We start from the raw sequence: 13954 nt of genomic DNA on the forward strand, positions 1-13954 counted from the left end.
AGGAGGAGAAGCAGAAGGAGGAGAAGGAGAAGGAGAAGGAGAAGGAGAAGGAGAAGGAGAAGGAGAAGGAGAAGGAGAAGGAGAAGGAGAAGGAGAAGCAGCCGCCACCTACTAGATGAGTGGCATAGTGCTAAATAGTTTATCTCCTGCAATCTCAATGAACCCATCTCTTCGAGAAACAATGAAACAAAAACAAGCAGAGGTTAAGGAAACTATTCAAGGTTACATAATAGGAGGTAGAACTTGCACTCAAACAGAGGTTACTTGATTCCAGTATTTGCTTTCAAAAACTATTTACTGAGGGAGGGAAAAAGGGAACGGATCCTTTCTCTTGCTTATATTACCCAAAGCTACACCTACCAGACTTAGATGTTCTTGTAACTGCAACTCTATTATTAAATAATCACATAAAGTATTATTGGGAAGACCCAGTAATGGGTCTTGGGAAGATAAGTGGTTCAACCTAACAGGAAGGAACAGCTGATCTTCCTGTAAGGAGGGAGAAGAACTCTATCCTTGCAAATATAGGGTCTTGGGAATGAAGACAAAATAATGAAAAAGATTAGCCAACAGTAAGATAGAAGAGGGCTTCGTGTGGGGAGAAACCCCAGAGATTAGACGCCTTCCCATCTAGGAAGAGAGTTACTTGAATTTGGCCCTGGGTGGCCAAGCTGACCCACAGCTGCTGGTAGACACCGTTTCTACTGCCACATGTTCCCTGCCTGTTCCTATCTCTTCCCTCCTCCCGCTCTTCTAATCTGCCTGGAAACAGGACTCGCCCTTCTAATCCCACAGCTGGCTCACCTTCTTTTTTCCTCAGTGTTGTGTGTTTTACATTTTTCTGCTGTGGTAAAGGTTTTGTACACTATCCACCACGACACTTGCTCTCTGTCTTCCCAGTCAGAAAATGAGTTCCTTCCCTAGAAGTCCTACCCGACCTTCTCCTGGTGGGGGTGCCTATCCCGGCTGAGGTATGTATACAGAAGACAGTTGGTTAAGTGTTTATAGAATTAGAAGAGTGAATCAGACACAGCGCTGGCATTTCCTGTGCCTATGGCATTCTGGTTATGCTCAGGGCTCCCTCTAACCTCCAACAACCGACAAAGGTATTGTAATAATATCCCGTATCTAATAACCCACCAGGCTGTGGACAGTTAAGCATTGACGCTACTCTCCAGGCCAGAAGGAGGTGGAAACTCCGGTTCTGTTAAGTACTATGTTCTGCCTCCCTCCGCTGTTAATTGAGCTGTGAACCAATCTATCCCCTTCAGAGCTTCCTCAGCACTGCAAGGGCAGGTTGTCTAGGTCTCAGCACCGCATTGTGTTCCCAGTTTGCCTGGCATTAGTAAGCACTGGGGCCACACCCAGGTCCCTAGGGAGGAATCGGGAAAAGAGGAAGGGAAGAGCTGCCCAGATTTACTCACTACCTTCTACGTGCATAATCCACAGTACACCACAAGAGAGAGAAAAATGAGTCTGGGGGAGGACCACTGGTCTCTGGGACTCTGTGACGCCCTCGGTGACCCCCATGGCACCTACTCCTGGAGCCTTCATTCCCAAACAAGCATGTGCATTCCTTTGGTTTACCCAGAAATGCAATTGAGGTTGCCTGAGAAATCTGGTTTGGAATCTCACAGGTCACACAATGAACGCCTCTGAGCTTTTCTTTTCCTCATCTGTGAAATGGGCACAACAGTAAAATCCCTGTGGTCCACACTGGACCGAACCTTGGCCAGACGTTCCCCCGCCTCGCGGCAGAGGCGCAAACCCCCACGCCGCGTTGTGCCGGCCACCTGTTTGGGTCCCCTCCCCGGAAGGCATGGGCAGGGCGATGCATTTTGGGAAGGGGGTTCTAGAGTGGGTCCACCCGGTAACACCTGAGGGCCCGGCCGGTGTGCATGGCGGGGGCGCTAGGAAAGCTGCACGGGAAAGGGAGGCGCTTTCCTCCAACTTGGTCCAACTCTGGGCCCCTCCGCTGGCCGCGCACGGAGCCGGCCGGAAGGGCGCCCGCGATCCCCGCAGCCGGCCGGGCGGCGCTGCGTGGGCGTCTCGCCCCGCGCCTCTTACCTACGAGGTGGCCCACGGCTGTCGCGTAGGGGTCCCGGTGGCCCTTCCCAAACGCCATGGTATCCAGGCGCGCCGGGCCCAGGAAATCCGCCGCCGCCTCCCGACTCCACCCGCTCCGTGCCGCGGCTCCTCCTCTCGTCCGAGCGGAGGTGGCGCGTCGTGCCGGGCGCTGCGGGGCACTCGGGCGGGGACACCGAATGAGGCTGTGGCGCGGTGGCCCGGGGTGGGGACAACGGGCTCCCCGCGCACTACCGTGCACCCGCGCGTTTCTCTCCAGTGGGACCACGTGGGACGCGGCCGTGCGCCCCTGGAGTCCCGGAACCCTGGACCCTAGGGGGCCCTGGCCTGGGCTTAGGAGACCCGAGCCCCGGCCCGCCTCCTGCGGAGCAGGGCAGATGGTTTTCTTTCTGCCTTTTGCAGAACTCAGAAATGGGTTAATGACACAAATCAGGATTATTGCTAGAATTTGGGGAAGGACGTAAACCGCTTAGGGCGCGGCGTTGCACTCACAAACTATTTAACCTCGGTGGGAACTGATGGGGACAAAGGCTCGCCCCACCCCCACCCGGAGATCCGGGAGCCCAGGCGGTGGGGCGCCCGGCAGCTGCAGGTGGCGGGTGGAGGACGCGGCTTCCAGAGCCCGCACCGCCCTGCGCCGCGCCTTTCGCCTCCCGCGGTTCCCTGGAGCTCCTCCCCCACGCCTCCCGCTTGCCCACGGGAACCGCTTGGGCTCTCCCGCGCCGTCTCCTAGGAACCGTGTTTTCCAGCCCAGAGGTGAAAGGGGAGAGGGGCTTTCCAGGGGCTCCTGCAGGGAGTATTATTGGGCCTCTGGGCCGCTTTGAAATGTAAATCGGATTTTGAGAAACCTAACCTCCTTCTCGTCCTCCAGAATTGCTAGCCGCAAACTGTGTTCTTTTACCCCTGCCTTCAGTGCGCGGCGAATTAGCCCTGTTCACCAGCTCCTGCTAGGTCAGAGGGCCTGCTAGAAAGTGGGGCGTCCCCAGACAAGGTCAGCCGGAAGATGGAGTCCCCCTGCCTGCAGGTCAGGCTTCCTGCGGTAAACGGGAACCCAGTTTCACAGCCTGTTTTTGCTTTGGACTCTGGAAATGGTGACTGAGACAAACCAAGGGACCTGGCCTGACTACAGGTCCTCGACCATATTTATTTGAATATACAGGTCAAAACCAATCGCAGTGTGCTTCCGGGGTCTAGTATTCTTTCACTGCTCTAATTTTTTTTCATTTTTCTTGACAAAAGTGAGTCAATACCTGAGATTCTAAAATCCAGAACGAGGGGCCAGGGAGATGGCTCAGTGGAATAAGCGCTTCCCTGACAAGTGTAAGGGCCTGAGTTCAATCCCCGGTTCTGCAAAAAAAATAAAATTAAATTAAATTAAAATCCAGAACGAAGCATCCTTGTCCCGATGCCTGTATTTGTCACACACGTAGGGCCAGCTATCAGCTTCTGCAGTCACCCCTGCAACCTCTGCTGACACTGTTGAAAACTTCTTATGACATCAGCTTAATCTGTATCTCATGTTATTCTCGCTTACACAAATATATATTTTGCCTTTCCTGAAGTCTGCAATTGAGCAACCCAAAAGGGAAGTGAATTTTAGCTTGGTCCCTTCTGTCAGTGAATGAGAAATGGGAAGGATGTCTTACGTTTTTGTTTTTCAATGCCGGTTTCCTTATTGCTTACATGGCAGGAATGAGACACCCAGAATGGTATAAAACAGCAGCAGGGAGCACGTTCTGGACCCGGTAGCTGGGTGGACAGAACAAAAGATGAGCTGCGCATGGTGGTGCACACCCATAATGCCAGCACTCAGGAGGCTGAGGCAGGAGGATGGCTGTGAGTTTGAGGCCACCTGGGCTACAAAGTGAGTTCAAAGCCAGCTAAACTTCATAGTGAGACCCTGTCTCAAAAAGAAAAAGAAAAAGAGTTGATGGATGTTACCTGTGCTGTGTTCTGTCTCAGCTGTGTGGACAGGTGCTTTTATTATAGATGGCTAAACGAGGTAGAAATGGTGTAGGCACTCAGACAGGTGAGGCAATCAGTGCAGAAGATGGGAACACTTTACAACTGCAGCTAGAGGCACATCTGTCAAAGGCCGAGCCTTGAGATAAAGATGGAATTGTGGGAACTTACCAGGAGGGCATGAGATGGGATAAAACTACAGTTGGCCAATAAGATTACAAGCACCATTGCTTAGATAAAATGAATTAAATCCAGAACCAAAGAATTGAGTCCCGAAGCAGGTGGGCACAAATACATAACTGGGGCTTTTACTGTAGGGGACTGAGTTAGTGTCCTGTAGGTGAGAGACCTATTTAGAATACCAATCTCTGAAGTCTATCCTTAGGGAGGTATGCATTTGTTTGCTCTTTTGTCTTGACCTCTGGCCCACTGCAGGAGTGCTGTCTCTCCCCAAGTTGTAAAGTCAATTTTGTCTTCTATAGTGTCTCTTTGAGGGCCTGGCCCTGTCTGACTGCTTCTAATATTTCTGTTTAACTCAGCTGCCTACAACAGAATGACCAGGTCTATGTGTCACCCTGAGGAATAAACAGTAACTTCAAATTATACTGCCATTGGTATCACATGGCCTGGTAAAGTACAGATGGGTATCGGTCATCCAGGATCTTACCCTTGCTAAGTGCCCTGCTTCCCTATTGGATCACTATTTCCAAAGTGGCTATCCTTGAAGTCCTATTGGTTGATTGCGGTCTACTCCACATGGTAGCCACCTTATGTACCCACTTAGTGACTTTGCTCTATAAAACATGCTTGGAGAAGTAGCCTCTGTGGCAAAAAACTTTTGGGTCTCCTTGCTGTAGGCAGCTGAGTTAGGTAGAACTATTATAGGCAGTCACACAGGGCTGGGCCAACAAGGACCCTTGCAACTGCGAAAGAGACAGGCACCTCCCCTTTGGGCCAGGCCTCAAGACAAAAGATTATACAAATGCAGCCATGTACCTCCATAGGGATGGGCATCAAGGATCGACATTCTAAATAGTTATCACTCACCTCAAAAAAACCAGAAAGAATAGCTCATCGGATTAAAACGCCTGCTTAGGCAGAACAAAGAGGCCAGGGGATCCCCAGCATGCTGTGCTGGCCCCGCCCCCAGGACACACTGAGCAGGTGAAACTGGGCATGGTGGCGCACACCTGTAATCTCAGCACTCGGGAGCCTGGGAACAGGAGGATCACTATGCGTCCAATCTGTGTAGTGAGACCCTGTACAAAAAAAAAAAAAAAAAGAAAGAAAGAAAGAATAGCTCAAGAGAACCAGTACCTTCCAACAGCTCCAACAGGTTCTCCAAACAGCTTCTCTAATAGCCTCTCAAAAGCTTCTCAAGATATAGGGGAATGAAACTCCTGACCTGAAAGGTACCTGGGATAAGTTCATGTTCTCTAAAACCAAAGAATGAGTTTTAAGAACAAATGGCAGTTAAGAGTGGAATATATTTATTGGGAGAAAGAAAGCTCATGTCTAAGAGAAGGACATAAGGGGGGCCCCAAGTCATTTGTTCCTGGAAAGCTGTCTCTTTCAGGGACTTTTATAGAGTAAAACCACATGGTGAGGCAGATCTAAGGTGGAGAACATGGGAACTTGATAGGTGGGCATGAGATGGGACAAAACTTTGTTCAACCAGTGAGATTACAAAGCACCATTGTGCTTTCAGGTAAAGTTGATTAAATCCAGGACCAAATGAGGAAGTGAGTCACGGGACAGGTCTCTTTCTGTTGGGGGTTGGGTCAGTGACTCTTTTGGGCTCTTTCAAGGTGATTGATACCTATTTAGAATATCAATCCCTGATGCCCATCCCTAGGGAACTATGTGGCTGTATTTGTTTACTCTTTTGTCTTGAAGTGTGGTGGAAAGCTGGTGTCTGTCTCTTCCAAAGTTGCAAAGTCACTTTATCTTCCATATTGTCTCCTTGAGGGCCTGGCATTGTCTGACTGCCTACAATCGTTCTATCAAACTTAGCTGCCTACAATGCTCATTTCTGCCTCTTATGCTGCTGGCAACGATCCTCCCGTGGACCTTCCGTACCCTGCACCACACAGTTCAGCTGGGTGTAAGAAGTTGACTATCAGTTATCCACTGCAGTGACTTACTTCCCCACTTGATCCTAATTTAATCAGTTTTACCTGAGCAATTATGCTTGTAATATTGGTGGACCATAGTTTTGTCCCACCTCATGCCCACCTTACAAGTTCCCACATTCTTACCTTGCACCTGCCACACATCGTGCTTTTGATCTATTAAAAATCTCTAGAAGGGCTGGTGAGATAGCTCACTTTCAGTGAGCTATCACTTTCACTGATTTACACTTTCAGTTTCTCACCTCTAAAGAGCCTGCTTAGGCCAGCTTAGGCAAGCATGCACAGACTGCAGGTCAATTTCAGTACCATATGAGGTGCCAACCCTGATCCCAAGATGGGCTGAGCTGGCAAAAAAAAAAAAAAAAAATCCCTAGTAAAGGGAAGTTCCTGGCAAGCCACTAGGGTCCCTTCTGTCTCTCTCTCAGACAACAGAAGCTTACTTTTTCTCAATGAACATGTTCTGCTCTTCACCTCCATTGTTCTTAAAATTCATTCTTCGATTTTTAGAGAACATGAACTCCTGCCACATATGTAGCAGGTTGGGAGTTTCTTTCCCCTATACCATTCCTAGGTATGAAGATCAACCCAGTCCATGTTGGTACGGTCTGCCTCACAACAGCAGAACTCATGGCCAAGTTACACTCAGATGAGGAGCAGAATCCTTGACAAGAGCAAAGGTAAAGTTTGTGGATGTCAGCAGCAAAGGCTTATCATTTCTATTCCAAGAACTCTAAGCATTGATTTGTAAGACCAGATGCTAAGCAGGCACAAACAAAATAGCATTGATTTAAAATATACTTACTGTCTGGAACTGTATCTTCATTGAATGTATTCAATCTTGGGAGGTAGGGAGCAGTAGCTTCATTCTTATAAACCCCTAATCTGAGATCCAGAAAGATAAAGCGACTAAGGGTCTTGCTTAGAATTTGAGTCATGGTTCTCTTGTTCTCTAGTTTGCTTTGATTTTTAACCATAGGAGTATTTAGTTTGTCACAGCAAGACGTAGTCTTGGAAATCTCTTAGTCTCTATTTCCATCATTTTGTAGGTGAAAACATGATTCCTGAAGAAGATGGGTCAGGAGCCCCAGGCCACTCAGTTCTAGACCAGCACAACTCAAGGCACCTCTTGTGAATTCCTTGTTTGAACATTTGAATGTATCCCCTCCACCCTCGCTGAAGTATTTTTCTCTTCCTCTTTCCCCTTCTCTTTGTGTTTGGATCCAATTCCCAGCCTTATCCATTGTCCCTTCTTCCCATGTAAAGTAACTTCTTTATTTTTAATCTCTTATTTTTAAATTAAGTTTGGGCCAGGGGTATAGCTCAGTGGCATGGCTTCTACCTGGCAAGCTCCAGGTTCCGAGTTCAACTTGTGGTACAAAAAAAGAAATTAAGTTTATTGGTACAACTGAAGTACACGGAATGATAACATCGTCATAAGGAATTCGTACATGTATGTGATATAACTTGAGTCCTCTTTTTTCCTATTTTCTTTCCCTCCCTTGAGCCCTCCTTTCCCTCCCTACTTATCTCCATCTTACCCTTCATTTCTCATTTTTTCTCTTCCCTTCTTTCCTTTCTCCCTCCCCCCACCATCCCTAGATCCCCTTTGGTTTTGACCAATTTCTTCCTATTTCACATCTATTAGACCTTTTGGTTCTGATTTACACTTTCAGTTTCTCACCTCAGAGAAACAAGGCTGTATTTACATATGTGTCTTATTTACTTCACTTAAGAGCATGATCTCAAGATCCATCCACTTAGCTATAAATATCTTGTTCATCCTTTTTACCACTGACTAGTACTCTGCTGTATAAAGGAAACACATCTCTATCTGTTCATCAGTTGATGCTCGCTTGAGCTGTTCCCAACATTTAGCTATTACAAACTGTGCTGCTATGAATACCAGCATGCATATATCTCTGTGGTATTCATACAGAGGAAATTCCCAACCTGTTCAATGTCTCAAACGTGGAGTGCATGTTCTCCAAAAATCAAGGAGAATTCTAGAAACAGCAGAATTAAGAGTAGGAAGAATTTAGTGAGAGAAAGAAAGCTTCCATCTAAGAGGGACAGAAGGGAGCCTGGAAAGTGAGTTGCCCACTGGCCCTTCTTAAGGTTGTTTATGGAGCACAGCCTTGAGGAGACAGAGGTGAGACAGTTCAAGGTGGGGCAGAACCATCATCAACCAATAAGATTATAAGGATTGTCACTTAGGTAATACTGACCCAATGGAAAAGTCCCAGGATGGGATAAAACTATGGTCAACCCATAAGATTACAACAGATATTGTCTTCTAATTAAATGGGGATCAAATGGTGAAGCAAGTCTCAGAGCAGGTATACATGTGTGGGTGGGGGCAGGGACTTTTCAGGTAGGGCTGGGGTAGGAAGGGCTGGTCCTCCAGCCCAAAGTGCTTGATGCCTGCTTAGAATATCAATCCCTAGGGGCAGCTTGGGGCTGAGTAGTTCTTCTTTTCTGGAAGCCTGGCCTTCAATGAATGTACTTCCAGCCACTGTTGCCTTCTGTCCTGACCCTTCCAAGGGCTCAATCCTTTCTGACTGCCTATAATATTTCTAAAAAACATAGCAGTCTATAATAGCATGATGTTTTTAGCCATGTAGTCATCAAATCTTAGAGCCAACCTCTCCCTCTTTGTCTTGTCTGGGCTCTGTCCTCTCATACCTTCAGGATACCTCTATGTCCTCCTTCCCTTTACCTCTGCTGCTTCCCAGTGATCTTCATTTGGTTCTCTTTTCCTCTCTGCTCTGCTAAATCTAAGTAAGAATCTGTATGTCCATAGCCACCTTTTCCTCTTCCTCCCTTTTCCTCAGCCACTTTTCCCTGGCCCTTCTTTTTGAAGCCTTTTCTGGCCACTCCTAAGGGAACTAAGCCCTTCTTTTCTGTCCTGGGTATAGATTTCTATTTTGGAGGTCACAACCATTTTATGCTATTTATTGCTTTACAAATATGTTCCCTGCCTCCTCGATATAGTTCTCTCAAAGAAGAAGGCTATTGTTTGTGGAACTGCAAGTCCTAGTCCATAGCAAAAGCGAAAGGGTGGATGCTCACTGAATGACTCTCCAAAATCTTGAGCTGCTCTGTCCTCCCTGAGATCCAGTCCTGCCTAGCCTCCTCTTGCTTTGTGGGAAGTTTGACCTCAATGTGACACATTTGTTCCCTTCCTCCATGGTCTCTGTGTCCTTCCGGGCAGACTTCCTTGTGACTGGCAGTTAGTCTCACCTTAATTCCTTGAAATCACCTGGCTGGCTATAAAGAGTAATGGTACCTGGTCTTTTATTTTATTTTGGATTTCTCTAAAGTTCTACTTTACGTCTTTTTCTCCCCATTTATTCTTTCCCACTGTGGAGTTCTGCTCAATCTGGTATTTCTTAGATGTCATATGGTCTCAATACTGTTTAAATATGAAATTGGATTGAAGTTTGGGTCTTCTTGAACACAAGCAAATCTACAGAATACTGTATTTTCTTAAAATTAACTTTCTTTTGCATGATAAATCTAGCTCTTTTTTAAATAACTGATTGATTGATTTGGTACAGGGTCTCTCTATGCAGCTGAGACTCATAGTGATCTTCCTATCTCAGCCTCCCCAGTGCTGGGATTACAAGAGTGCACTACCATGCCTAGTTTCCACAGCCTCATGGCATGCCATGCAGAACCAGGGATCAAACCCAGGTCCTTGTGCCTGCCAGGCAGGCACTTAGACTGCTGAGCTATCTTCTTAGCCCCTCTGGCCCTTTATTGATTGATTTATTTGTTTGTTTATTTTTTATTTCTTAAAGGGAGTATAAATCAGAATTAAAACAAAGAAGATTATAATTGATACAGAATTTCACTTAACAAAATAATAGGAATTTCACAGTAGTTGTTCTAATATATAATGTTGTCCTCCAACCAGTTATTCATATTACCAGATATATGCATGTCAAATTGGAAGAAGAAAAACAAAAAGAAAGAAATGTATAAGAAATTCAGAAGAGAAAAAGTATAAACAATTAAAAAAGGAGAAAAAACAAATTAAGCATTGTCTGCTCCTTTCCAAAGAACAGCAGAAATGCACAGTACAGTTGTCCAAACCATCCTGCTTACATACATAGATAAATCTCTTTCCCCCAATCCCTCTCCTGTACTTCTCCACAACCCAGTAACTCTCTCCTTTTGAATGAGTTCATTTCCTTTTCTTGGTATCTATTGTACCCTTCAGATTACATTTTTCTCTTTCAGGTTCTCACACTAAGGAGACAATATGATGTTTGCACATGTGGGTCTGATTTATTTCACTTAAAGAATATGTTCCCTAGTTGCATTCATTTACCAACATAACACTCAAATTTATCCAGTTTTATAGCTAAATAATACTTCATTGTGTGAAAATACAATGGGCTGTTTCGAGGATTTAGCTCCGGCAAATTGTGCTGCTATAAACATGGGTTCACATATATCGTTGTGGTATGAGAGTTTCAGTTCTTCTGGAAAAATACCCAGGAGGGGAATAGCTGGCTTGAATGGGATCTCCAATTCTAAGTTTCTATGGTATTGCCACACTGATTTCCATAGTGGTTGTACCAGCCTGCACTTGCACCAACAGTAGAGAAGGGTTGACCTTTCTCCACAATCCTTCTAGCATTTGTTATTGGTTGACTTCTTATGATAGCCATTCTTTCTGGGGTGAGATGGAATCTCAGTGTTGTTTTAATTGGCACTTTTCAAATGACTAGTGATATTGAACATTTTTTCATATATTTACTTGCCATTTATATTTCTTACTCTGAAAATTGTATATTCATCTCAGATGTCCATTTTTGGATTGGGTCCTTTAATTTGGGGGGCTTGATTTTTTAAAAATTCTTTATATGTTCTAGATAGAAAGCCTTTTTCAGAGGGATAATCTAGGCCTTTATTTTTGAAAGCCATATGTGCATTGAAATGTATTGATTTTATTTCTAGTTATTTTTATTTATTTATTTAAATTTTTTTCCACCGTTTTGAAACAGGGTCTCACTATGCAGTTCAAGCTGGCCTTGAACTCTCTTTGTAGCTCATGCTGGCCTTGAACTCGCAAGGATCCTCCTGCCTCAGCCTCCAGAGTGCTGGGATTAGAGGCGTGTACCACCACAACCAGCTTTCTAGTTATTTTTAAAAGTACTAAGTATTTGCACCTCCGGATTTTGGAAACTAAGTCCAGAAGAACAGCCTTTTCCTTCTTCTTACTCTTGCAAAGACCCTTTATCAGTGTCACAAGAGAGAATTCATTTCATTCCATGCTCCATCCACCTCTAGGATTATTTTGTTTCATTTCTGTGGGATTTGGGCTGAACCGAGTCCAAGGAGAGAGAAGACAAAGCACCACAAGAATGAAAAGAGCTGACACTTATCTTTTTCCTCTTTCATGTGTTCCTCAAAGCACTTTGCCATAACAATAAAACATATGATAATCTTTTTTTAAAAATGTATTTCATACAGGGTCTCACTACACAGCTCAGACTCATTAGAGTGATTCTCCTGTTTTCAGCCTCCCCAGCACTGAGCGTATAGCTGTGCTCCACCATGCCCGGAATGGGTCACTGGCTCACTGTGCCCAGGGGCAGGGCCTGCATGGTCTATTGTGCCAAGGGTTGGAACTAGGTCCCTGCACTTGCCTAAACAGATACTCTGTTGAGCTATCTCATTGGCCTAAAACATAGGATAATCTTATCAAGAATCATTATTCTCACTTTATTGTCACTGAGAATAGGGAAGCAAATTTGTTTTTTGATTTTTTTTTCCACTCCAAAGCTTTTTTTGGGTCATTTCCCACTGTAATACAACACCCTGCACAATGCCCTTGAGCAAGGATTTTGCCATTGACCTTGGGGATTGTCTGCAATGTGGAGCCCAGTGCTCCTTGCAGCATTGTGAAGTAGAGCTTTGTTGACTGATTTTACTTTTTAATTTATTTTTAAAGTTTTTCTTTTTATTAAGTTATTTTTTATTTCTTTTTATTCAGTTTTTAAATTAGTTAATTAATTGATTAATTGATACAGAGTCTCCCTCCACAGCTCAGAGTTGTAGTGATCCTCCTCCTTTCAGTCTCCCAGAGCTGAGGTTACAGGTGTGCATGACCACACCTGGTTTCAGAGGTCAGCAAGGCTCCAGGGCCTGCACAGCATGTGGTATCTGGGATTGAATGCCCATTGAATGCCCATTGAGCTTGCCAGGCAGGCACTTAGGTTGCTGAGCTATCTCCCCAGCTCCTGTTGACTGATTTTAAACCTTTATTTCCTCCCAACCATCAGATCCTTGTCTAAAGGAAGAAAAGAATTTCTTGGCTTTCCTCATTGTCCCCAGAATTAAAACACTCCATTGAGAGTGGAAACTAAGTGGCACCTTTTGGGCAAATTTGTCATCTTGGGTTGGGGAGACAGCTCAGTGCCTAAGTGCCTGCCTGGCAAGCACAAGGTCCTGAGTTCAATCCCTGATACAAAAAATAAAAATAAAAGTAATTTTCTGGATAAAACATCGGTTTGAAGCTTCAGAGGAATCCACCAAGATGACAAATTACTTGGTGGATTCCTCTGAAGCTTCAAATTGATGTTTTATCTAGAAAATCAATGAGAGGAATCAATATTTTCATAACCCAAGCCAAGTAGCCCTCTATGGGTTTGATGATATTACCTGTTCACACTTCACTCATTTGGAGTTTGTCCTTTATTTTGTGTGTCTTCCTGTGGAATTCTAGCTCCAGTTTGCAATCACATTAACTGGGTTTAAATTGCAGCTTTCAGAGGATAAAAAATAACGTAGCATTTTTACTGGATTTTTCTGAAAAACTGTGAGTGACCCATAGCACTCTGATGGGTCCTAGGCATATAGTAAAGCATAGTAGATATTAATGAGTTATCTATTAACTAGTTATTATTAATTAGTTAGTGGTCCTTTCTAGTCTACTGATTGGCCTGAAATTTGCACTATTAAAAAATCATCTGTGACTTATGTTTCCCTAAAGGTCACTTGGTATTTTAAAGATGCAGGTTACCTGTTTGGGAAAAAGGGTCCAACCAGAAGCTACAGGCACTGTATTTTATACTAGGATATTATCAATAATGTGTGGTATGTGGATTCATTTGCTTAGAAAATATTTTGTGGAAACAGGTAGGTGAGCATTTGGGCAGGCCCAGCAGAGCTTCTGTAGGGAAGTCTTGAAAAATAGATGGACAGTCAGGGAAAGAGACCTTTGATTTAAAGGCCAAACCTGTATTTAAATTCCAGCACTAACACCGATTCACTGATCTTCTGACTAGCACACCTTTCTTACTTTCTTTCTTTCTTTCTTTCTTTCTTTCTTTCTTTCTTTCTTTCTTTCTTTCTTTCTAATTCTCTTTCCATACTGGGGATCGAACTCGGGACCTTGTGCTTGCCAGGTTTAAGTCACTGAGCTATCTTCCCCTCCCCTGGTGCACCATGCTTTCAGAATTCCAGTTTCTTTGCAGCAATGGAGCTAATGCTGCACCTCTTTAAAAAGTAGGTCCCAAAATAAACCAGACACAGAGGGTTAAATATCTCATGGAGTCTCTTATATGAGAACCCCCAAGTAGAAATAATTTAAAGACAAAATCAAAGACAGTGTAGAGACAAAGAGATAGACTTTATGAAGACTAGAAAGGGGACTGTGTTGGGGAAGGGGAAAATTGAGAAAGGTAAGTAGAAATATAGTGGTCCCTGTGGAGGTTACAGACACTCTTGCGATAAGTGAAAATCAGCAAAGTAGCAACTATATA

The 13954-nt window shown here is 44.7% G+C and overlaps 1 protein-coding gene across 1 annotated transcript in view; it reads right to left on the minus strand.

Moving 5' to 3' along the window:
* Tom1l1 (target of myb1 like 1 membrane trafficking protein) overlaps positions 1-2186 on the minus strand; it is a 50836-nt gene extending 48650 nt beyond the window's left edge. The window contains exon 1 of the mRNA XM_023718185.1: positions 2068-2186. Coding sequence (XP_023573953.1) covers positions 2068-2125 — 58 coding nt within the window. The 5' untranslated portion in view covers positions 2126-2186. The remainder of the gene's footprint in view (positions 1-2067) is intronic.
* Between the last annotated feature and the right edge of the window lie 11768 nt (positions 2187-13954).

This window comes from Octodon degus, unplaced genomic scaffold, assembly GCF_000260255.1.
Source record: "Octodon degus isolate 3935 unplaced genomic scaffold, OctDeg1.0 scaffold00056, whole genome shotgun sequence".
Taxonomy (NCBI): domain Eukaryota; kingdom Metazoa; phylum Chordata; class Mammalia; order Rodentia; family Octodontidae; genus Octodon; species Octodon degus.